The sequence below is a fragment of the Aulonocara sp. 'chitande type north' Nkhata Bay genome, linkage group LG23 (assembly GCF_057382095.1).
Source record: "Aulonocara sp. 'chitande type north' Nkhata Bay isolate Kocher_YH1m ecotype deep benthic linkage group LG23, A_spYH_male_GT1.1, whole genome shotgun sequence".
NCBI lineage: Eukaryota > Metazoa > Chordata > Actinopteri > Cichliformes > Cichlidae > Aulonocara > Aulonocara sp. 'chitande type north' Nkhata Bay.
This window is the reverse complement of record NC_141365.1, coordinates 26,122,898-26,147,128: the sequence shown is the minus strand read 5'-3', so window position 1 is coordinate 26,147,128 and position 24,231 is coordinate 26,122,898. Positions and strand designations below refer to the sequence as shown.

The 24,231-nt window shown below is 40.4% G+C and overlaps 1 protein-coding gene across 2 annotated transcripts in view; it reads left to right on the top strand.

Annotated features, from left to right (window-relative positions):
* The window catches only part of LOC147301968 (glycerol-3-phosphate dehydrogenase, mitochondrial-like), a 38,077-nt gene that overhangs the window by 1,980 nt on the left and 11,866 nt on the right, over nucleotides 1-24,231 (top strand). Inside the window, exons 2-12 of one of the 2 annotated variants that reach the window (XM_086284730.1) lie at nucleotides 3,553-3,659; nucleotides 8,797-8,968; nucleotides 9,689-9,813; nucleotides 9,963-10,060; nucleotides 10,459-10,622; nucleotides 15,763-15,927; nucleotides 18,158-18,302; nucleotides 18,893-19,086; nucleotides 19,465-19,599; nucleotides 19,680-19,855; nucleotides 24,025-24,156. In XM_086284730.1, the coding sequence (XP_086140856.1) occupies nucleotides 3,558-3,659; nucleotides 8,797-8,968; nucleotides 9,689-9,813; nucleotides 9,963-10,060; nucleotides 10,459-10,622; nucleotides 15,763-15,927; nucleotides 18,158-18,302; nucleotides 18,893-19,086; nucleotides 19,465-19,599; nucleotides 19,680-19,855; nucleotides 24,025-24,156 (1,608 nt within the window). In that variant the 5' untranslated portion in view covers nucleotides 3,553-3,557. Of the gene's footprint in view, nucleotides 1-3,552; nucleotides 3,660-3,683; nucleotides 5,935-8,796; nucleotides 8,969-9,688; nucleotides 9,814-9,962; nucleotides 10,061-10,458; nucleotides 10,623-15,762; nucleotides 15,928-18,157; nucleotides 18,303-18,892; nucleotides 19,087-19,464; nucleotides 19,600-19,679; nucleotides 19,856-24,024; nucleotides 24,157-24,231 lie in introns of those variants that run through there. The other variant, XM_086284731.1, reaches the window with a different exon arrangement.

The window sequence follows — 24,231 nt, the reverse complement described above, 5'->3', positions numbered from 1 at the left end:
CTGGAGCTCGAACCGGCAACCTTCCGATTACAAGGCGAACTCCCAACTCTTGAGCCACGATCGCCATTAATAGTTAAACCCAGTCAACAACTAAGATGGCATTTACTGATGTACTCTCTCTGGGTGTGTCCCTTGGCTTCTTTCCATCCAGGCTTGCTTGGAAACTTTCAAAGGGAGGCGCTGTTTAGATACCACACCGCATCAGCTGGCTCATTTTGACGTGAAGGTTCAGAAGCTTTACTTCGACTAAAATCTTTTTTCAAAGACTGCTTGAAGCCCTGTAGAGTCCATGCCTATTTGGTACATCGTGGTGTAATAACTAGAAGATAAAATGCAGACTGGGACTGGACACTTCAAGCAAAATGACTGTTTGTTTGATTTTGATGTCTTTTGAACATGTTTTAATTCACCCAAACAAAATTCAGAAGAAGGCAAACTTCAGCCTGACTTATAGGTGTGAAAAAAGTTGATACTGTTATTAATTTGTAGTTGTTGTTTTGAGAGGTAAAGTTTAGAATTTGGTCAAAAGTTGGCAGTAAAAATAATAAAAGACAGCGTTTGTGTGGCTAATGTCTGGCTGCCACAGTGGTATGCTACATGTAATAGGTCATTAATTACAGCAAACTGCTTGTTGACCTTTGGGCCATCTGCTTTATTAAAATGCATTAGAATCTGCTGCGGTGCACTGCGCTCCCTGGAAACTTGTTTTTCGGCGTACGTTACAGTAGGAATGCAAATACTTTACTGGGGCTCACCTGATGGGAATTGAAATTCGTGGGCCGGCGTGCAGAGCAATGTGTGTCACGTCGTGCTCGTTACGGCACAGACTCATTATCAGAATATTAAAGAGTCAACATCATCATATTCATTGGGGATCAATTTTAGTTGCATTTTCTTCAAGTATTATTTTCTCTGATGTAACCTGTAAAACCTGACCAGATGAGTTTTAATTATAGTTATTTACTGCATGTAACCTGGTTAGACTTTATACTTCCTTTGTCAGAGAGCTGAAGAAATTATGTTTTTTTGGCATGTTATGCATTTGATGCTAAAAAGTTCTGCTTCTTCTTTGCTGAGATTTGCTGCTTTTTTCTTTGTTAAACATCAGCACTTACTATTTGCTACCATTTTATACACCCGATGATCGTGTAATGTTAGGCAGTAATCGATGGGTAGATTAATGATGAAACTGTTCCTTCTATAGTCCCTTTTTACACAGGTAGAATTACACTTAGTGGCCAAAGGTTTGTGGACATCTAAATGATTTACTGATATGTTCCAGTAGACATGGAATTTGGATTCACATTCAGGGGTTTTCTTGGTTGAGAGTGAGCCTTTTTGTTCCACATATACATATAAATATATTATAAATATGAGTAACTAAAATCCATACTTGTTAGAAATAACAGTGATCACCTATTTAGCTCACCAGGCAACCGCTATGATGTAAGGCTAATGAAGAGGCCTGCCCCAAGGCCATTTAATGTAAGTCTTCTGATCTTTTTCTTCTGAAGTTTTTATGCCTTCTCTCATCTGAGCTAGAAATTCCAAAAATATGTGTTTTTTTCTTCGTTATTTAAACTTAATATATAAATTTGGTGGTTTTCCTTTAGTGGGATGCCAAAACATTTTTGAGTGGTCAGGAAAAATGCTGATATTGTTGTAGAAATAAGCCGTTGCATTAGGATCCACATCGAATTGAACATGTTTTTCAAATTCAAATTCAAATTTTTATTTGTCACGTACACAGTCATACACAGTACGATATGCAGTGAAATGCTTAGACAACTGCTCGTGACCTAAAGAAAAAAAAAATACTGTACAAGTATTAACTGGAAATGAAGAATATAGTGACCAGTGTTGTGCAATCCACATTATGTCTTGTGCAGTGCAAATATGCTTAAAGTGATTTAAGTGATGAAGTGAAAACAATGTCCAGAAAGTCCAGTGTGTGTAAGAACTATATGTGTGGGTCAGTACTGTGTGGTGGTGTGATTGAGAGACCGTATCGCCTGCGGGAAGAAGCTCCTCCTCAGTCTCTCTGTGTTGGTCTTCAGGGAGCGGAATCGCTTTCCTGACCTCAACAGAGAGAACAGTCCGTTTACCCTACATGTCACATCTCACCTTATAATCTTTAGCTTTGTTTGAAGTTAAACAGGTTTTAGCTGCTATTGCCACGGTTCAGCAGTGTGGAAAGCAAGAAGTTGATCCCAATGCAAGACTCAGGAGACAGGACTTGATAAAATCACAGCTTTATTGCTAGCAGTCCATTAAAAACAAAAGGCCAAAAATATGCTTAACAGGGAACTTACTTGGAGGAAAAGTCAGAGAGTGCTGGACAGTGAAAACACACTTCCATGTGGGGGAGGACGCGACAAAAAACAGAGACTCTGAAAATAAATCTGCAACAGGTAACTAGGGAGATGGGAAACACCAGGGAACACAACTTACATCAGGTAAAATAGGGAAGGTAAAACTCAATACGAGGTACACAAGACTATCAAAATAAAACAGGAAATGGCTAACACTGAGACGCACTAAGACATGCAGACTTGATGCAAATAAGCAAACATAGAAACACGATAGAAACAGAATGACATTCCAAAAAGGGGAGGGCCAGACAACCACAGGAACCCAACTAAGGAAACAGAAAGACATCACAAAAAATGGTGACTAAATATTACAATACCAAGAAGATGAAGTGGAATATAAAGAGAGACTGTTGACAGAGGATAAAATAAATGATGAGGGAAAATAGCAAAAACACATTTTCAAAAACAAAAGGAGCCACTAAACTAGCATAGAAACACAAAAGCCATGACAGCTGTCATCAAAGATAAAATCAACGTAAGCGACTTCCTAGGATCAGGTCTGTGTTTGCATGTTTAACAGGACTCAGAAGAGCGCCTGAAACTTGAAGTTTTTGCAGCTCTCCTGGTTTTCCTCCACAGTTTGAATGCCCTGCTGGGCAGCAGTTACTTATGAAAGTGTGCTGAATGTGTTGACGGGCGATCGTGGCTCAAGAGTTGGCAGTTTGTCCTGTAATCGCAAGGTTGCCGGTTCGAGCCCTGGCTCCGACAGTCTTGGTCGTTGTGTCCTTGGGCAAGACACTTCACCTGTTGCCTATGGGTGGTCAGAAGGCCCGGTGGCACCAGTGTCCGGCAGCCTCGCCCCAGGATGGCTGTGGCTACAATGTAGCTTGCCATCACCAGTGTGTGAATGACCTTAGGGACCAAGTAAAGCACTATACAATTACATTTACCATTTAATCCTGCTCTGCTGGATACACATAATAATTTTTCCATTCAGGAGGTTTAGCTAACAGTATTTTCCTTATTGATAATTTTGCCAGTTGTTTTTTCCGATACTTTAAATGTCACATGGCGAATAAACTTGTCTCTTTCATCCTGACTTGCAGCTTTTGGACCCTCCCACCTTCCCTTTATCTGCATACTACCTCACAGACTGGCATGCCTGGCATGTCAAAAGCCTGCTAACCCAGGTGTCTCTACTCTCTCTCTGTCTCTGTCCTGCCCTGTACCTTCACTGCAGGGCCGATGGCGTTCAGGAGGGCTCTGAAACGGACGGCCCTTGTAGGCGGTGGGGCGGTTGCCACGGCGTTTGGCCTGTCACAGCTGATCGAGTACAGAAAGACACAGGTAAGAAGAAAACTCGCTCCAACAAATGTTTGCTTTCAGTTTTGTTTTTGGCTAGGACATCCACGCAGATGTTCTTTCACTTTGCATGGAATAGTTTATAGTTTGTGAGAGCTCCTTCTCCTTAACAAAAGAAAAAGAAGAGGCAGACATCTGTTTTTTAGGAAGGGAGTGCCATTCAGGGCATGTCCTGTCTAGATGTTGGAATGTGTTTGAGGTCTATTGGGTGTGTTTTCAGTCTTTGTATTTGATGCTTCACTTGCTGCTGTGCAGGAGGTCGTGATTGGACCTTGAGCTGCACAGAAACGGTGATTACAAATAGTATAATCGGCCACAGCAGCATCAGGTTTTACAGTGTTGTTAGGCTGTAAAATGGAAGTAATCACCCTCACATTCTGCTTCCTCCACTGGTTCACTGCCTACCCACTCGCCATGGAGGTGTGGCCATTTTAGCATTTGGCTTTTCAACATAAAAGTCAAGTGCCTGTCACTAGCATTTTTTATTTTTTGCTATAATGGGAATATTGACCCCCCCCTCTCATTATTATGCTCTTTCCAAGAGTTAAATAAGAAAATTGATACCACTGTCATGTCACTTCTCTGAATATGAAGCTACTTTTAACAACCAACAAACTTAGCATAAAGACTGAAAGTTAGGCCAAAGCCACGGTTCTCAAAGTGTGGCCTGCAGGCCAGTGGCGGTCCCTGGTAATTCGCAAGAATCCTCCGCTGTACATTTAATTCATTCACAGTTTTTATCACGGTCATGAATCATACATGTAGTGTTGAAGAAGAAAGAAAGTTCACTGCCACTGGTTCCATAGAAATCAAGAAGTTAAGCAACAGCCAGGTGCTGCTAAGCAAATTCACTTTATTTTCTCATCTGCAAATGTGAGCACCTCTGAAGGTGCATAAATTCTTCCGTGTGTTAACTCAATGCCACAATATTCCTACTAACAGACCTCCCAGCAAATTAAGCCCAAGGTCAGATCATGCAATACTTGGAGAAAGTGCAAAAAAACGAAGAAATGTTCGTGACAGTAAAATGAGAAAAAAGACTGAACAAGTGTGGCCTGTTTGGAGAGTTGAACAGGAAAAGCCTCTTATCTCTAAAAAAAAAAGAACTTGGCTGTGCAGCTTAGGCTTGCAAAGTTACATCTCAACAAATCACAGGACTTCATAAATGTGCCATATCAACAAAAAGACCTCATACCAGCTGTCAGCACAGTGGTGGAGGGGTCATGATTTGGGCTTGTTTTGCAGCCTCAGAGTATCTTGCAGTCATTAAGCTGACCGACCATGAACTCCTCTGTATACCAAAGTATTCTACAGTCAAATGTGAGACATCTGTCCAACAGCTAAATGTTGGCCAAATTATGTCATGTAATAGGATAATGATCCAAAGCACAGCAGCAACCTTACACAAAAGCGTCCATTAGCCAAAAGGAAGGATGAAACGATCCACAAAGGGTTAAAATCTAACATGTAATATGTTTGCTCCGACTAGCCATACTTGTTCAGTGAAGTATGTGAGGATTGACCCACTTTTGTAGCCAGCCTCAAGTGGCCGTTAGAGGAACTGTAGTTCTGAACAACAGCAAGGAAGCATCTTCTTGGACAAGTAGGCTCCAGGCGTCACTCAGAAATACAAGCATCATCCTCTAAGCAGAGAGATTACAAACAGTAAAGTTTTTTAATCCTCTGTTGCCCTCATTTGTGCTCATTCATGAAAACTTTGAGAAGCCCTGGTCCCTGGATTGTACATTTGGTGGAACTGTAGGTCTCTGTGTCCTAATAATGAGCCCATACTTCATGCCTGTATCTCTACTAATGTTGTCCAATGTAGCCAAAAACAGACGTGTCAGGGTATCAATTCCTTCATTTAACTTTGAGCAATAAAAAAAAGTGCATTATTGTTGTTTTTATTTATTTTTTTCATCCATTTGATGCTTTGCGAATCTTGTGTTTATCCACAGGCGACATCAAAACTCTTCATACAGTAAATGATGATTTAGGATCTTTGAGAACAGCCGGAAAGATAAGAATAGATGATGTCTTTACATTCAAGCCTCCAGTCTCAAGCTTGTCTTCTTCAAAAAAAACCTAAACAGCTGTTCCCACTGACTTTATGACGTGTTTTAGGCTTATTATAGGCATGCCACACAACTACATACCAGGCTTTATTTGACTGCACAACCTAATGTGAACTCTGCTTTGTGTCCCGGTGCGATAATGTCTTCTCTTGCCCGTCGCCGTCCTCTCAACCAAGCGTGGATTGGTAAGCAAGAAGTCGACCCTGATGAAATATAATTATTTTTCACAATAGTTTGTAATCATGCATGCCTCTAATCCCAGTAATTGCAGTGCTGATGAGATGAATGTCCGTCTTGTCTCCTTTAGCAAGGGCACATGGCTTGGAGAAGTTTTCAAGACAGCGGCCGATTGGCTATTAACGTGGGCCTGGCTGCGCCACTCTTTGACTTAACTTGATTACGTTGGGGAAGGTGGGGGGTTGGGAGCACACACCGTCGCTTAATTCTGCGGTGGTGTTTGTCTATGTGCATCATCAGAAATAGACAATGATTATATCATGGTCTTGTTTGCGGCTGCAGGCTTAAATTACAAAAACGCCTGCTGGTATTTGCAAGTCAAATGCCGCGGTGGCTTCAAAGCAGCTTGATGCAATCATTTAGCTCGAACTGCTAAACAAAAAAAAGAAAATTAATAAATATTTCATTAGAAGAGAAATCCTGCATCCTTGTGTCAGAGCTGTTTTCTTTTTTATTGTAGATGTGATTATTTCTTCTTTAAATTCATTATTTTGCTAATCAGACAGTGGGCAAAAGCGATGTTAAAAGCCTGCAGTGTGAATTAATTTTATTAATTTTTTATTTTTGTAAAGCTGAGCAGCATGCTGCAGCAGGTGGTAACCCTCCACACTCTTTGATTTGCAACTAATCGCACCAGGAATGTGTTCTGTTTTTTTTTTTTTTTTTTTTTTTGTATTAGCAACACTTCACTTGTCGTGGGACATCATAAGCACGTTGTGATTCCACTTTCTGCCAAAAGTAGCTTCATAAGAACAATTTTCAGATTTGAGCCGGAGAGCTCAAAATTTGATTTGTTAAAAATGCCATCTGTAGTCACTTTGGTAACTCGACCATTTTTACAGTCCCCTAATAACTTCTTTCAGTCTTTACCAACCTGAGCCCCTGCAAGAAGATATCTGTAGGTGATGAGCAACATTTTGTTACCAGCACCACACCACCAGCTTGTCGTTATTTACCTACTTATTACTTATTTATTAACAGCTAGCCAACAACATAAAATAATTAACATCAGTGATTAAAAGGATGATGGGAGAAGTAATAAGAGACTTTTCTCGTAAGTGAAGCGTCAGGGTGATGTAGTAAAAATTGTTAATGTGCCTCAGTTAACTGTGTCTAAGCCTGCAGTCACCCACCTGCTGCTAGCCTGGGCTGCAGGACCTTCCGAGAGCAGCCCAGGCTAGCAGCAGGAAGTTGGAAACAAGTGAGGTGGAAAGTAAGATGGCCCACATCTACGTGAAACGCCACATTCTGCAGGTTTTTGATTGAGAACATCAACTTTTTTAAAGTTGGGGAAAAGTGACATAAGCACTCGACTGGGGAAATACGCAACCATGTTAAACTGCTTAGGCCAGAGCACGACTGTGTGTGCAATGAACTTGCGATCTCGTTGCCTTTGTACTGGGTGCTTCAGAGACAGAGACCACAGTGGAATCGACCGGTGCATGAAGATGGCGATAAAACAGCAATAAGGTGGAGTCGGTCTGCTATCAGTTTTTGACTGAATGGGGTTAAAGTGGCACATGCATAGAATCTGTTTTCAATAATACAACAACCAAGTGTAGGGAATCAGTGAAACAATGTAAATCTTTTGCTTTCTGCATGGACAGAAATTCATAATAACTACTTTCATTCAGAGTTCAGTCAGAACCTCATAGATTTGAAACAGATGTTCCTGCAGGACTGCAGTTTAACCGCAAAAAGCCATAGGTGCTCAGCAACCTTACTTTTATATAGGAACGTAACCAGCTGGCAGCCAGTTAAGTCGAGTACAATATTGGAAAGTGATGATATTGTAAGAGAGTTTTGCGACTCAGACTGATGGCACCGCAGCAGCAATCTTTCTGCATTTATAAATTAGACAGCAGTTATTTGTAAATCTTTGCCAATCTAAGAGCGATTCCAGTCCAAGTTGGACTGTCACTGTTTGGAGACGGGTTGCATCCCACCAGGCGACCTGTGCAGGTGTTTAGTAAACAAAAAATGTTGCACATTCAAGCCCTGCGGTGTTTACCCGACTGATTGAGTCATAATTGTTGTTACGTGGCAGAAGTTGCCACATATTTTCGTGACATTTACCATGCAGTTTCATTGCTGAAGAACGTAACTGGCTATGTCAAAAAGCTTTCAGGTACAGATGCAGTGTTGCTACAATTTAGCTCAAGAAAAGGCGAGCAGTAGGTTTTTATCCCTATTTTATCAACCGCTTATTTACTAACTATAAAGTACTCAAAGGAGCAGTATAATATTGGATATACTCACATAAAATAGCCTTATTTGTGCTGCAATTACATAATTACTTTTCTATATGTGGTATAGTCACTTGGGTTGTGCAACATTAAAATAATAAACAGCCGGTTTGTTCACCAGAATCTGCAGGTTTTCAGGTTCAGCATGTTGTAGAAACTCCTTTTAGCCAATTAAGAGCAATGATCATCCATCAAGTCATAACTGTTTTCCCATACATGCATTATATTCCATCCGCCACATTGCTTATTATACTGTAAACATGTCTTACAGTAATCTCATTACACAGTCAATCCAAATGCATAATGTATTGAAATGATTGCAAGTCATTATGCATTATGTCCCATGCCACTCTGAGGTGATTATGGTGCGAGCATCATGTCCTCGCAGTGTGCTTATAATGTTTCAAACGCACCTCAAGGAAAGTGTTGCTACGTTTTCTTTTAATTTAACGTCTAACATAGAAAAGCTAGCTGATTCGCATTCATTACGAAGGGCCCGTGTCTCTTTAAAGCCTCGTGCTCTTTGTGTTCGTGCTGATCCATGTGCGTGTCTGTCACATCCAGGCTCGGTTAGCCCAAGTGGCGGCAGAAGCAGAGCTGAAGGTTCCCTTCATCGATGAGCTCCCCTCTCGGCAGGCGCAGCTCGCAGCGCTGACAAACACAGAGGAGTTCGACGTTCTGGTTGTCGGAGGAGGGGCCACGGGGGCAGGATGTGCCTTAGACGCTGTCACACGCAGTAAGCCCGCCATCAGCAGGGTGTCTCTGCTTTCAGGTTTCACTAGGCTTTGGAAGTGTTCTCACTGAATCATGGTCGAAGGTTTATGATGGTCCTGTACTCTATGCTTCAGTTTTTTAAGAGGTTCTTCTAGATTCTGCAACTGTGCAAAATGGACTGGTTCTCATATCGCTTATGTCCTATTCACCGATTTACACACACATCCATAGAAGCACTGCTTTCAACATCTAAATCCACGAGTATTTACTTTACTTACTTTAGGGTTTTCCTTTAGGTGGCAGTACCTGGTACTTTTAAGTTCATTTCAGGTCTTATTATGTACAGAGTACTGGGCTTGTAAAAGTTGGCTGCAATTAAATCCATGTTTATGTTTAGTCATTACTGTGTGGCAGACGTTTATGACGTGGCCCTTACTTATTTAAAAGCCGTCACTCCTACAGGTTTATAGATTCACTGCGAGCTGATGAAGCTCATTTATCGCAGATCAGACTTTGAAGTTAATAGGTCAGAACAACATTTTTCACTTGTATTGATAATAACCGGATTCATCAGAGTGAAGAGCCGTCTGTTTATTTGTTTTTTGCCTTGAAGTTTTCGGGTGACATATAAGCTAATCGTCTGTAAGGTTTAGGTCTTATATAAGTTTAAGTTTTAGTGTAAGAAGGAAACAAGGCTCTTCTTAATACCGTTATCATTAAGGCGCTGTGTCATTTTCCCCAGACCTTAAGACTGCTCTCGTTGAGAGAAGCGACTTCTCTTCTGGAACAAGCAGCCGAAGCACCAAGCTCATCCACGGTGGAGTCCGCTATCTGCAGAAGGCCATCATGAAGCTGGACTACGAGCAGGTTACTCTGTGCTGCACCTTCGGCTTATTGAGATGCTCCTCTCTCACCATCATCTTTTTGGATTAGATAAACAGACTTTTATTGTCATTTCAGTCTCACTAACAGAGCACATCAGTAGGAAAATATATATATATATTTTTTTATAACAGTACATGATGGTGAAAGAGGCCCTCCATGAGCGAGCCAACCTGCTGGAGATTGCACCTCACCTGTCTGCGCCGTTACCCATCATGCTTCCTGTTTACAAGTAAGATTTAGAACAAGGTTTTTTGGTTAAATATGGGCGTTTATGAGGGGGATTCATCTTCAGTGGGTCTGTGTCATCTTCCCTGGGTAGCAGCTGCTCTGTGAGACTACAGTAGGGGTGTATAAGTGCCTGTCGGTTCAACATCTATTACTCTTTTTGTTCTTTGTAGCTATTTGTTGAGCAAACCTAAGTTTTGAGTAAATGTAGCCACGTTTTGATGATGACTGGGGTAAGGACAAAACCTGCCTTGTTTAACCAGCTTATAATTTGTTTAATACCTGTCTGAAGGAAAAATAGATTTTTGCATCTTTGTGGTGACGTAAAATTGACCAAAAAACAAGATTTTGTATCCAAATATTTAAGTAGACAGAACTTAAATCACTGTGTTTGCCTCACAGATGGTGGCAGTTGCCTTACTACTGGGCAGGGATCAAGATGTACGACTTGGTGGCGGGGATCCAGTGCCTGAAGAGCAGCTACGTCCTCAGCAAGACGAAGGCCTTGGAGCTCTTCCCCATGCTGAAGAAGGACAAGTTGGTGGGGGCCATCGTGTACTACGACGGTGAGCTCACGGCTCCGTTATTGTTGGGGTTTTTTACGCCAGCAGAGCTGTTTGTTTCATCCGCGCTGCAGTGTGTTTTCAGTAGGGCTGAACGATTATGGAAAATAATCTAATTGCGATTTTTTGCCCCAATATTGCGATTGCGATGCGATATGCGATTATTTTTTAAGGTATTTGTCTTCTGTATTATTAAACAAAGACAAGCAATACATCATATAGTATGGCCAATACTATATTACATTAATTTTAAACTGTTCTTTCCTGGAAGACAGACCTCTGTTATGATGACATGAGGTGATGCATGAATTGATGACTGACATTTTTATTTAACTTCTTCAATCACAACAGTATATTTGAACATACACAATAGTTTATTTTTAGCTTACAAACATCTGAGCATAAAGTGCTGACAAGGAACCCTGGTGTAAACATTAAAATGAAAGTCAGTACAATGTGCAGATTGCAGAAATATACATAAACAAAATCAGTGGCTTTACCACACTCAGTTTTTCGACATCTGTGAACTACTAGACAGTCATTCAATTAAAAAATAATATTAAATAAATAAAACTAATAAATAAAAAATACACACATCTTACTGATCTCTGCAGTCAGTAACATTACACATAAAGTGCAAACATAATAGCAATTGTATAAACACACACACAAACACGCCTTTAAAATTTAAAGGCGTGAAATTGGACGGTCTAGTTCTGATTAGCGTCACCGCTGTCTCGGTGGAGTTTAATAAACTCGGCCGTCTGCTTCTTGCTATCTAAAATATAACCAGACACTGGTGTAAATTCTCGACTGTCTCATACTTCTGTTTAATAAGTTTTCTGTTTGACGTTTAGTCAGCTGTGTGAAAACCAAGGAGGAACCCACCCGGGGGATTAATAAAGTTTTATTTTATCTAATCTAATAACTTTAATCTCAGCCAAACCGATTTACTCACGAACAAACAAAACACTGAAAAAAGCCCAACAATAACATTTTTAGGTTGTCTAAGTGACTTATATATTACGTTTAACCCGAGCAGCGAAACTCCGCGGTGATCTGAAATTGATGTGCCGGGAGTTGTGCCGTTCTCGGCCGCATCAGTAACCCTCGAGCTCCCGGCTAGCTGTCGAGCTGGTGGGTAGCAGACGCCTCTGAAAACGTCAAAGCACTTTTGCAAATATGGGATATCTTATAATAATAATATAATATAATAATATAATCGCAGCCTTTGCGGTTAGAAAATTGCACTTGATCATGTCGCGATATTATCGCAAATGCGATATATCGTTCAGCCCTAGTTTTCAGTTATCCAAACAGCATGCTTTGTTTGCTTATTTGTTACTCATCTCTTTTATTTTGTGTAAACATGAAAAGACAGCTGAGTCAGTCTTGCCCTTTCCCCGCTGTCTTCCTCTCCTGCAGCAAAGATTTACAATAGCGATGGCTTGATGGAAATTTGCGTGAACATGAGGTTTTATAGAGCAGCTCTGTAACCGCTATTTAAACGCCTGACAGCAGCAAACGTGATGACAGGTCTTGAAATCTTTTTCAGAAGCACCCATTGACTTCTGGGGTGTTGAAACATCAACGTGAGCATTCACGAGATGACTAAACAGATAGGAGGGAATGAAAAAATATGTTATTTGGACTGACCTTTTCTGCTTATGAAAAACAGGATATCTAACCCTCGTAGGCGTCTAAATAGCTCATATTAAATTGTCAAATGCAAAAACACAGGTGTGATGTATATAACTAAATATAGTATTTCTTTCTTTCTGGTTGTATATTTGCTGAAACAAAACCTACAAAAAGCTTGCAGTAGCTGCAGAACAACATGTTTAAGTTTTCTGTGAATTGAATCTGTTGATGGCTGTCTACACTAGGAGCCGCTGAAAGGCTATTTGAAGTACTCATTTAGTAGTCTTAAGAGCTTGAAAAGAAGGCGACAGGATTGCTTTCATTTTTTTCCAAGAGGTTTCTTTAGCTCTAAAGTAAAAGATCTTCAAAACACCCAAAGATGTCCAGTCACCAACTCTTAAGACTACCATGACCACAATGACTGAGAACCTACACTCACATAATCATGTGCAATTTAACTCTGACCCGACCTGATAAATCTTCTGTATTTTACAAAATTATTCAGACAAAGGTTCCGAAAATACACCTGTTAACACATTCAACACTGACCGTTCATGTACTCTTTGTATTCATGTGAGTAGGAAGAAATTGGCTGGTAGCTTGTAGAAAGAATAAGAGAGGACTAATAGCAATGGCAAAAAGTGAGATTATAGATTATAGATTTTATTTTTGAATTTTTTTGGCCTGGAAGGAGGAGAAGTTGAGTGAGAGCTTTGGGAGTCATCTCATAGAGCCATCAGTGACCCTAACCTGTAGATTTAGTCGTAGCCTCTCGGTTTCTAACATGTTCTGTTGCTTTAAGTTCAGTTTGGTGTCGCTGACTTTTCAATGTTTAGCATTTCTGAAACTTTTACCAGCGTCAAGCTTTAGTTAACAGTTGATATCTTAGCTGTTACCAAGAGTAGTACGTTAAATGATAGCTAGCTAGTACATGTCTATTTGCCACCGAGTGAGCATGAAATCACAAATGGTATGTGAGCCCAGCGGTAATATTTTGGCAAAAAGAGTTTCATGCCCACAAATCTAAAAAACTGCAGCACTTTCAAAACTTTTAGTTTTAGTTTTAGTTTTGCTCGGTTAGTTGTGATTAGAAGTTTGTATCCACTCATAATTGACATGAATGTTGTGGAAAACTTTAGGCTTTTATTTATTTATTTGAACTGTTCCATTATCAGGGTGGAATGATTGTACAGCACACATTTTAATGGCTTTAAAAAACACGATTTGGGTGCACATTGAACAACTCATTTAAATATTTTAATAAGTGGTGCAGAAGAGTTTTGACAGCACTTATTGACCAGTGCTGAGAACAAAGTGAAAGTCTAAAGAACTCAGTGAAGATCTAAGAAGGACAAATGTAGATTTACACCACCTGTGAAAGTCTCTTGAAGTCATTTCTAAACAAACGCAGATTCCAGGCTCATCAGTTCAAACATTTTTACATGAGTACAAACTATTCAGATTTGTCACCACTTTGCCGAGTCCTGTAAGAAGACCCAAACTGCCACCCTCAGATGACAGGAAATCGGTTAGGATGTTAAAGAATAACCCAGAAACCACCAAGGCTCAAGCCTGCCATGAAAAACTGTTGAATGAAAACTCTTGGAAGTGAGTTTTATATCACCATGAACTGAGAGGGTGCTAACCAAGAAAGAAGCCCCTGCTCCAAAATCAACACCTTCAAGCCCAACTGAAATCTGCAGCAGCCCACATGGATAAGCCAAAAAGTTTTATGGTCAGACAAAGCAAATATTGAGCCATTTCACCACAACGACAAGATGTAGGTTTGGAGGAGTAAAGATGAGGCTTTCAAACCTAAGAACAACATACCAGCTGTCAAGCATGGTGGTGGTAACATCATGCTCTGGGGCTGTTTTGCTGCCAGTGGTACTGGTACACTGCACAAATTGGTTGGAATAATAAAGAAGGAATTTCTTCAACTTCACCGGGAACCAACAGCTAGATTGTTGAAACTCGGACACAGTTGGGTGGATGTATTTGAACTGCGTGTTTATTTTTGACCTTGTGTTGATTAGAAGAAATCCTAAATAACATCAAGCTTGTACTTCCAGTTCTTGTTTTAAACAGTTCAATGAAATCCTTAAAAGCCCCAAATTACTATGAGATTGATGCCAGTGTGAGTAAACTACTAAACACAGCAGTAGTAAAAATTAAACGCCTTTAAAATACAATCTGTCTTTCTTCAGTTCATAGACATATTTTTAGCTGTGCTGTTCAAAACCTGTACGAGTACAGACAAAGAAGCAAAAAACAATTTATTCTTTACATAAAAACATACTTTATGCTAAGAATTTAAATCAGGTAAAGTTTACGACCAACTTTCTCTTTTATTCACATTTAAACACAAATAGTGCAAATCTGAAATATACTTCAGGAAACATGTAGGGATGGTATCATTAAGCCAAACAGCAGATTAGAGAATGCAGGCCTCGGATGCAGCTCTGCCCGAGGCCTTCACATCTCCACTGGTGCCGAACAAAATGTGTTGACAGACTGGTAGGATGCCCCCTCTACCCCCGCGGCGCTAAAGGTTGCGTGTTTGCCTTTTCACCACGAAGGAGAACCAAACATATGCTGAGCGTCCAGCTGAGTGTGAGGAGCCTTGTGCCTCTGGCGTCCTTTCTGTTCCGCCGCCGAAAATAACAACGGCGTATCTGCGGGTGATGTGTTTTCTACTGCTGGCTTCGCTGAGTATGGGCTCGTTGTGTTCACTCACAACAGGCTGTTTTTTTTTTTTTTGTTTTTTTTTAATTGGAGAAATGACACCACTTACAGGTTGCTGATGTTTGTCTTTATCATATTTTTACTATGAAATAAAATACGATATCCATTAATATCCGTTTATTTCTTCAGCACAGTAAGGAGCGCTTACCTGAAGTTTTATTTATCCATTTAAAATACTTTTACTCTTAAGTGATCGGAGGTTCCTGCCTGCAGACTGAGAAAATGGAAGAGCGTTTTCCTGGTGCAGAGCAGCATATGTTTGATTTTCACCTCCTCACCATCCTCCCATCATCTGCTCTGAAGGGGTGGGGGCTGGGGGCCAGGGTGATGGGGAGGAGGGGGAGGGGTGGGTCGTCTTTTCTCCAATTATGCCGTCTGGAACAATCACGCCCGTGACATTTCGAAATATGACCTTCTCTCCCGGCGGTGTAGACCGCAGAGCAGCAGCGGCGGCGGCGTCACCGGTCGGAGCGGGTGAGCAGCAGCAGCTATTTCTCCCACTTCCTTGGTTACTGCCGCTGCCACCAGCAACAGCAGACACTTCTTTATTGTCACAGACACACACCAAATGTTGGGCCTAATCCACTTACGCCGAGCTGGCTGGCTGCTGTATTATATATATATGCATTCCTCAAATACTTCCCCTAGGTACAAATTCTCCTATCCATGTGAGAAATCCAGCTAAATGCCAATAAAAAGGCACAAATTACCTCTTCCTTCCATCTTGTTCATGTCCTTCTTTTCTGTCCTGCTTCAGGTCAGCACAATGATGCCCGTATGAACCTGGCCATCGCCCTCAGTGCCGCCCGCTACGGCGCCGCCATCGCAAACTACACCGAGGTGATTCACCTGCTGAAGAAAAAGGACCCACAGAGCGGCAGAGAGAAGGTGTGCGGTGCCCGCTGCAGGGACGTCATCACAGGTGAGGGATGCGGGCGGCGAGATGGCGCTCTAAAGTTTAATTTTTTCCATCCGAAAGTGTCTCTGAGCTCCTAAAGCACAGGTTAGAAAGATCATCCTGACCCTGAAGGTTTAGACTTCCTCCAACACCATAAAAAGAGAAGATGAAATAATCATTTAAAAAGGCCAAGCTGTGTTGTGCCGCTTCAAACTGTTGCATCAGTCTACATGGAGACTGACATTAAAAAAGCTTTTTAAACATTAGGATTAAATATATTTATGAAAAATCCCTGGAAGTGAGGATGGAAAGGGTCAGCTCTATACCTGCTATATACCTGAAGACCACCATGTAACCATAACAACGGCATGTCCATTTAATCTCTTTCTTTTAACTTCTCATTAACACCATAGAGCCAGGGTTAATAACTTAAGTTCACTCTTCTCGCTTTTTGGAAAAACATGTCATATTGAGCTCAAATACGCCCCCTATGGTGGGAGCGGGAAAATCAGAAACCCCCAATTTCACCTTCACTGTGGATTGCTTTTTTTTTTCTCCCACCCATTCATCACCTTTCAGGTTTCTTGTGTGACATCATGCGCACATTGATCAATAGTTATCCACCATAGTGAACATTAAAAATGTGCACTAACAACCAGTTGGTGAGTAGTTCCTGGAGGTTTCTGGCAGTTGGTGCAAACACTTGCCATCTACTCATTAAACGGCAGCCAGAAACAAAGTAAAAGTAAAATTTGGATCTACACAGCCAACACCTTTCAAAAGGTGCAACTTTTACTTTGAAAGCAAAAGATCTCCATCACTTCCACTAGGAGAGTAGTTGGCAAATGCTTGCAGATAAGTCGATGTCCTCCTAACAATAGTTTCCTGGTGTCCAAGACATTGTATACGTCTTTGCAAGTACCTCTTAAAAGGTTGATTCTGTTCATCTGGACGTGGCGTTTTCAGTGGGAGAAACGTTTTGTCACTCATCCAAGTGACTTCTTCAGTCTCAGCTGACTGCAGGTTTCCAATCTTATAAACAGTACATTTGCATAATGACTGAAACCAGCCCACTGAATGAACGAATGGGCTATGAGGTCAATTCCTTGATCATTAATATGCAAATTATCATGACCATTGATCAACAACCACTGATTAAAGTCCATAGATCAATGGCCATGAGTGCCATTCACAGTGGGAGTGGCTGCAATCACAGCATTGTTAGATGGCAAAAGATGTACCCTTAAGGCTCCTCCTCCATTCATAGATGTTCTTTACCTTTTCACGTAAATGGCCTCCTTGACTGTCCTCAGGCTCAGTCTTTCAGAATTTACTTACCTGGTTGGCTGAGCATGCATCAAGACATATTTGCAAGTAGTATCACCTTGCCACCTTGCCTGAACATCTAGAACTACAGTGTCACATGTTCAAAATGGCAGACAAGTTGAAGCCAAGCATTCGCATGATTGCAAAAACTGAATTCCACGTCTAATTGGCTTTTGCTTTATTTGCGTGTGGCGTCGGCTCAGGAGGTAGAGCAGGTCATGTCTTCCCCCTGTGCATCCATCGGAGTGTGAGCATGTGAATGTTAGGTTCAAAGCACTCAGACGTAGGAAAAAAACACTTCTGTAAATGTGTGTCAAAGGGTCAGTGACGCTTGTATTAAGAGGCGCTCAAACAAAGGAGAAAAGTGCAACAATTAGAGCCAAATATTTGTGCACTGCAGTCCACAGAGAAGTTAAAATATAAATAAAAAAGTCTCATCGTGTCCAGCTGTAGCGCTTCAGGTCATTAATAACAGTTATATTATAAACTACAAGCCTTACATTAGATTATTAATGAATAAGTTATTAGTAATACTTCAAAGCTGATAAAGGAAATTCCCATTATCTTGTTGCTGTTTTTCTTGTTTCTGCCTCTGATGTTTTCTGCAGCTATATCTACAGCTTCCTTTTATTTGAGTTATGTAATGTTCTTAATGACCATGAAGGCTTCTAAAAGGATTTTTTTTGGGTAAATGCATTATTGTAAATGTAAGTAGAAATGAATGTGTATAGCAAATAATATATACACAGGCAGGACGGTGCTGCAGTGGTGTGAAATAAAAAAGGAAAAACTCAATTTAATTGTGATAAGAAGCTGCTGTTTGCATTAAGAAGCCAGTGAACGGTTCCTCCCACATTATTGTTTGCTTATTTTTTGTATTTGATGTCTCTCTTAATCGAATCTGTCAACGTCTCGCTCGTCTTCACAGGGCAGGAATTTGACGTGAGGGCCAAGTGTGTGATCAACGCCACCGGACCGTTCACAGACGCTCTGAGGAAGATGGACAACCAGGAGGCCTCGAACATCTGCCAGCCCAGTGCTGGAGTTCACATCGTCATCCCCGGATACTACAGGTCTGACATAATAATGCCAAAAACAACCAAAGCTGTTCCTGTTGTTTTCTTTTTCTCTTCCATTAACATGTATAGTAGTTCCTGTGTTTTCTCATTCCTGTGTGTAAATACTAAGCTAGCCAAACTATTATCTGACCTCCGCCTACATACATAGGACAATCTTCTCCGGTTAAGATACAGCCGAGTGGCAGAGTGGTTTTGTTGAAGTCGGAGGTTTTAAAGTTCAGCTAAGCTTATTGAGTGAAACCCGAGGGAGCGCGAGCCCTTTGAACAGAAATGCCAACCACCTAATTTTCTTCCTCCTGCTCACTTATTCTCATCTTCCTCCTGCTGCTATCTACCCCCCACCCACATACTCCCGTGCCTCCTCTACCTCTTCCATATCTGTGTTCATTTGTCTCCTGCTCAGGTTGGCCCTCATCTCCTCATTTTTAGTGCCACCATTCCTTCTTTTCCTCCTGTTTTCCTCAATTTTTTTGCGCCACTCTCCTTTTTTATTTCAATAAACCGCACAGACTCCTGCTACTTCTATTACGAGTGGTATATTTAATAATAAGAAATCCTCCTTTTTTCCCTTCTCCTTGGCACAGTCCTGACAACATGGGTCTCCTCGATCCAGCCACCAGCGATGGTCGTGTCATCTTCTTCCTGCCGTGGGAGAACATGACCATCGCCGGAACAACCGACACCCCCACTAGTGTGACAGCCCACCCAATCCCAGGGGAGGACGACATCAACTTCATCCTGAGGGAGGTCCGCAATTATCTCAGCCCTGATGTAGAAGGTACAGGAGCGCTTTGTGATGAACTTTTGAGTAGCCTGCTTTTTATTTTTTACCTGCTTCACATGGAGCCGCATGCTTATATGGTGACTGAATCTGCAGTTTTAAAGGTTTTTTTTAATTACTGACTCACAGGTTTGGGCATTCAGTGATGCATTGGGGAAGGGTAGGTAATCGTAATCTCATCTTTTTGGGTAGAGCAGCGAGTTTCTAGTCAGAAAGATTGCTCTTAAGGGTCTTAAATCAAATCTTGCTGTGCTTGGAGTCCCTCAGGGATTCATTCTTGGCCCACAGTTGAATATAGAGTTGTTAGCTCTATATTCTCCTCTTTGGCTCCTTCTTTAATAAACATGACATGGTGTGACATTTTTGTGTCTGCAGTGCGTCGAGGAGACGTGTTGGCAGCGTGGAGCGGCATACGTCCCCTAGTGACGGACCCCAGCTCCAAAGACACCCAGTCCATCTGCAGGAACCACATCGTCAGCATCAGTGACAGCGGACTGGTCACAATCGCTGGTGAGCTGGCCTTCATCTGTTTGATCATCTTCAATGAGAGGTACCTGTGATGGATTTTAAAACACAGCTTTGGTGTTCAGGTGGGAAATGGACCACCTACAGATCTATGGCTGAAGAGACCCTGGACGCAACAATTAAGGCCCACCGCCTCTCAGCTGACTCCTGCAAGACTGTTGGTCTGATGCTGGAGGGAGCCAAGGGGTGGACGCCGACCCTTTACATCCGCCTGGTGCAGGACTACGGCCTGGAGAAAGAGGTCAGATGTTACGTTACTGCAGCTGGTCATTAAAGCCTAATACTGTACTGTTTACTATTAAAGCTCAGCAGGTTTTTAAGCACAGCTGCTGATCGATGGCTCTTTTCCTTTCATTTCCTCTGCTTCTGCTTTCCTTCTGTTACCGAGTCGCTTCCAGCAGCCTAAAGCAGTCCTACTCGGCAGGTTTGATACTTTATACATGTTAGCCTTAATTTCTCAAACAGTGGCCTTTTCTTACATTAACCCCAAAGCATACTAGGCCTTTATTTAAAGTTTCCTTCTCTTGTACATTTTATCAGACTTGCCAAAGAAGTGTGTCGTTGTGGACCGGAGAGTTGAGTTTCTTATGATTTTATGCTTTATGTGCAGTTTTGTTTCTTCTTTTAGAAAACTTATGATCCAAGCTGCAAAAAACTGATAAATAAGCCCCATAATTTACCACCACATCTTCAAATCTCTTCTTATGCTACATCTGTTTATTGTGAATTACCCAACAGTGGGACTAATATAGACCATCTTATCTTATCTTAGCTTGCATTTGAGCATCAGTCTAAACCTTGAAAATGTTAAATTGATATATAGGTGTCTTTTGTCCTTTACAATTATAGCTGGTTCATCGATGAAGCTCTACTTCTGATTGTTGTCAAAATGCAACACTCTCTGATGTTTTCATATTAACAGCTTTCATTTAAAAGGCTGAAAGACTTTTATCTGAAAAGTTTGGTAAAATGGCAAAGTCAAACTTGTGAAGCTGTACTGGTGGAAGAGGAAGAACTAGAGGTCAGGGAAACATTCACCAGTTCCTTTTTCCCGCCTTCGATTGTCTAATTAGTGAGCTCATGTGTACTGTAGCCTCAGTTTCCTGTTTGTAGTTGACAGACGTGTCACCCGTTCTGCTGCTGATGAGACGCATCAGCATCAGCAGCAGAAGAACACACTCCTCTGCATACCTTGGTTGTAACAAGTGGTTATTTGCGTTACTGTTGTCTTCCTATCAGCTCGAAGCGGGCTGAGCATTCTCCTCTGACCTCTAGCATCGTTTTCACCCAGATTAGTGAAGCTCACAGACTATTTTCTCTTTTTCAGATTGTTCTAGAACTCTAGAGATGGTCGTGTGGGGAAACTCCCAGCATATCAGCAGCTTCTGAAATACACAGTCCATCAACCCTGCATTGTTTAAAGTTGCTTAAATCACCGTCTTCTTCCTCTTTCTGATGCTTTTTGAACGTAGCTCATCATCTTGATAATGTCCAGATTCCTAAATACACTCAGTTGCCTCCATGTAATTGGCAGACTGGATGTTTGTGTTAATGAGCAGTTAAAAAAGTATACCTAATGAAGTGGCTGGTGAGTGTACAAATAAGTGTCTGACTTTAATGTGAAAGTCTGGATCTCTCTGCCACTGAGATAAATGACGGTTTATATTTAAAGCCACATCTTCCAGGTTTGTTTTCAGACCAATCAATGAGATTACTGCTTCATTAAGAAAAGTTTGGGAGTGCGTAGCTACTGTACACACTGGCTGACACAGCCGTGTACAAACCGAGCTGTAACCGCAGCTCTCGCAGACACATTCGGTGTCTTCTCCACCAGATGCTGACATTAAAGCTGCTGCTGTAACAAAGCTGACATTTCCACTACACAAAAGACTGGACACGCGTTAGAACGCACTGTGTGCTGTCCAATTTACCAGTGGCATTAAGGAAAGGCACATCGACTCACATCAGCTTTGCAGCGTCTTTCTGATAATTAGCCTGCTCGTTTTCATTAAGCGCAGTAGAACATAGTTTCATAAGGAAAAAGGAGTCCTGCGCTGAGTGCCTGCAGTAAACGTACTCCTCATTAGGGGCCTCAGCTCTGGTTGTTCTGGTTGTTCTCTGAAATATTCCTAAAAGGTCACTGTTGGTATTTGGACAGCGTTTGCCCTTTCACACGATCAGCAGGCCAACGATCTGAATAGCAAATAACCTGTTGTGTTCTGTAAACATGTGACACCTCATTGACAAAGCGGCGTTATCGTTTGTCGTTTAACTCAGAAGAGGTGAAATCGATCATCTGAATACCAGCAGCTGCAAGTTTACATAATTTAAACTGTAGTGAAAGGACTTAAACATGCGTTTAAAAGCAGAAGCTTTTTATTGTTTAACTCTTTAATTGTGTGTAACGTCTGTTAAAATCAGTCTTCAGTTTAAAAGTGGAATATTTGATTGATGGACAGTGCTGAGTCTGTTAATATCAGGGTGTTTTTCTAATTTTGTATTAAAACTATGTTTTTTGGGCTGTTGGTTAAACACAACAGACAATTTAACAGTTAATCTAACAGTTATTTTCTGACCTTTTTTAAAAACATGCTGTTAAAGAGGACAGAAAACTAAATAATTCTAAATAAATTAATCAATAAATTAAGTAAATACAAACATTTATTCGGGGAGGGAATTGAAAAATAATTTCTATACATACTATTCAAATTTTAATTAAGGCTACAGCTGTTTTTCTACATTTGATATTTTTATTCTACATTTTCTATATTTTTTTTGTATTTCACAATTCATGTATTTATTTATGTATTTATGCTCAGTTTTACTACAGTTATTTAGTTTAGTTTTAGTTTACAACATTAATTTATAGATAAATTTAATGTATTTAATCTATATAATGTATTTATTTAGTGTATTCACTCAGTTTTTATATTATGTTTTTAGTTCTGCAAATCAATTTCCATAGTTTTACATTAATCTAATTAATTCTCTATTTTGCATCATATATACTTCAACATTTACTTAATGATTTATTTATTTTTACATTTATCTTCATTTATACTCGGTCATTATTTGAAAGTTATTTAGGTAGTAGATATTAATTAATTAATTGTTCTGTTTTTGCATTTGTATATTATTTCTCCACATGAATTTATGTAGCTATCTAATTATTTCTGTATTTTAACTTGGATTTATTTCTCTGTCTACATTCAAACATTCATTTTGTACATTTATTTTTAAATGTATCTATTTACTTATTCAGACTTGTGCCATTATTGCTCATTATTTCACTGGCAGCTGGGAAAAACTAACCAAGAGCAAATAGATTTTCAGAATAATGGACTTATATGTTGTAGGAGGGATAACAGGAATTATACATTCACACACTTATTATACACACACTGAATTCAGCTTATTTGGAAAAACCCAAATAAGCTGGCGTCACACCTGTAATTCTTAAGTTGGAGTAGGATGTTCAACATCTTTCTCTATAGAAATATTTTAGCACAGCCCCCCCCCCCTATTATTTAACCGTTATAGCAATATGCCATTAACAGTGGAGGGAAACAGCGGGAGTAGCCATGTGAAAGTATGATATACTGTCAAACTCTGTTTACAAATGTATTAACTCATTCACTGCCATTGACGTCTATAGCCGTCAATGGCAGTGAATGAGTCAATGGGTTTAACTCATTCACTGCCAATGGCTGGCAGTGAATGAGTTAATCAGTCAGTATAAGAGGTGTCGGTCTTTTTTTCCTCATGTAGGAAATGACTTGTAATATTTCTACTGATGCTGCTTATGTATTTCTCAGATCAGCTAATGACTTTATATAAAAGCTCCTATGACAAGGATGGTAAAAACGTTTAGATATAAAAAGCAGTTTAGTGTAAATGATATATTTAGGAAAATCAAATTATAGACCATGATGAGACTTTGTTCTAGCAGATGTAAGAAAAAAACAAAACAAAACAAAAAAAAGTTCCTAATGAGTGAATAATGTATTCATTTTAATAAAAGTTTTATCAGTGAATAACAGGTGGGTCACATGTTTCGATGTAACTAAACAGTCAATAAACTTCTAATAAGTGCTTCTGATTATCCAATAATTTAATACTGTTATTAACACAGTTTAAATTGTGTGTTTGTGGGTTGACTACACAAATTCAGGCAGTCTTTTTGCTTTAGTTTCACCTTACTGTTTATGCATGTCCCTGTAATTTATGACCTTTGATAATTGTTTGAGTATTTGAGTAATGGTGTTTTATCACAGTCCTGGTGATTTTGCTTTGGTATAAATTCCTAAACATGTTTTCAGGGCAGAAAACCTCTGATTAGCATTATTATTAACATAAATTAATATAAAATCTATGTATTTAAGTAAGTATTTATATCTTTCTCTGGCACAGGTCGCTCAACACCTGGCCTCCACGTATGGGGGAAGGGCATTCGACGTTGCCAAAATGGCTCAGGTCACCGGGCAGAGATGGCCGATCGTCGGGAAAAGATTGGTGTCTGAATTCCCGTACATCGAGAGCGAGGTAAAGTGGGACTGTTGTGTAAACGGTTAAAGTTCCAGCTGTGTGTCTGAAGAGTGTCTGAGAGCTTCTCGTCTT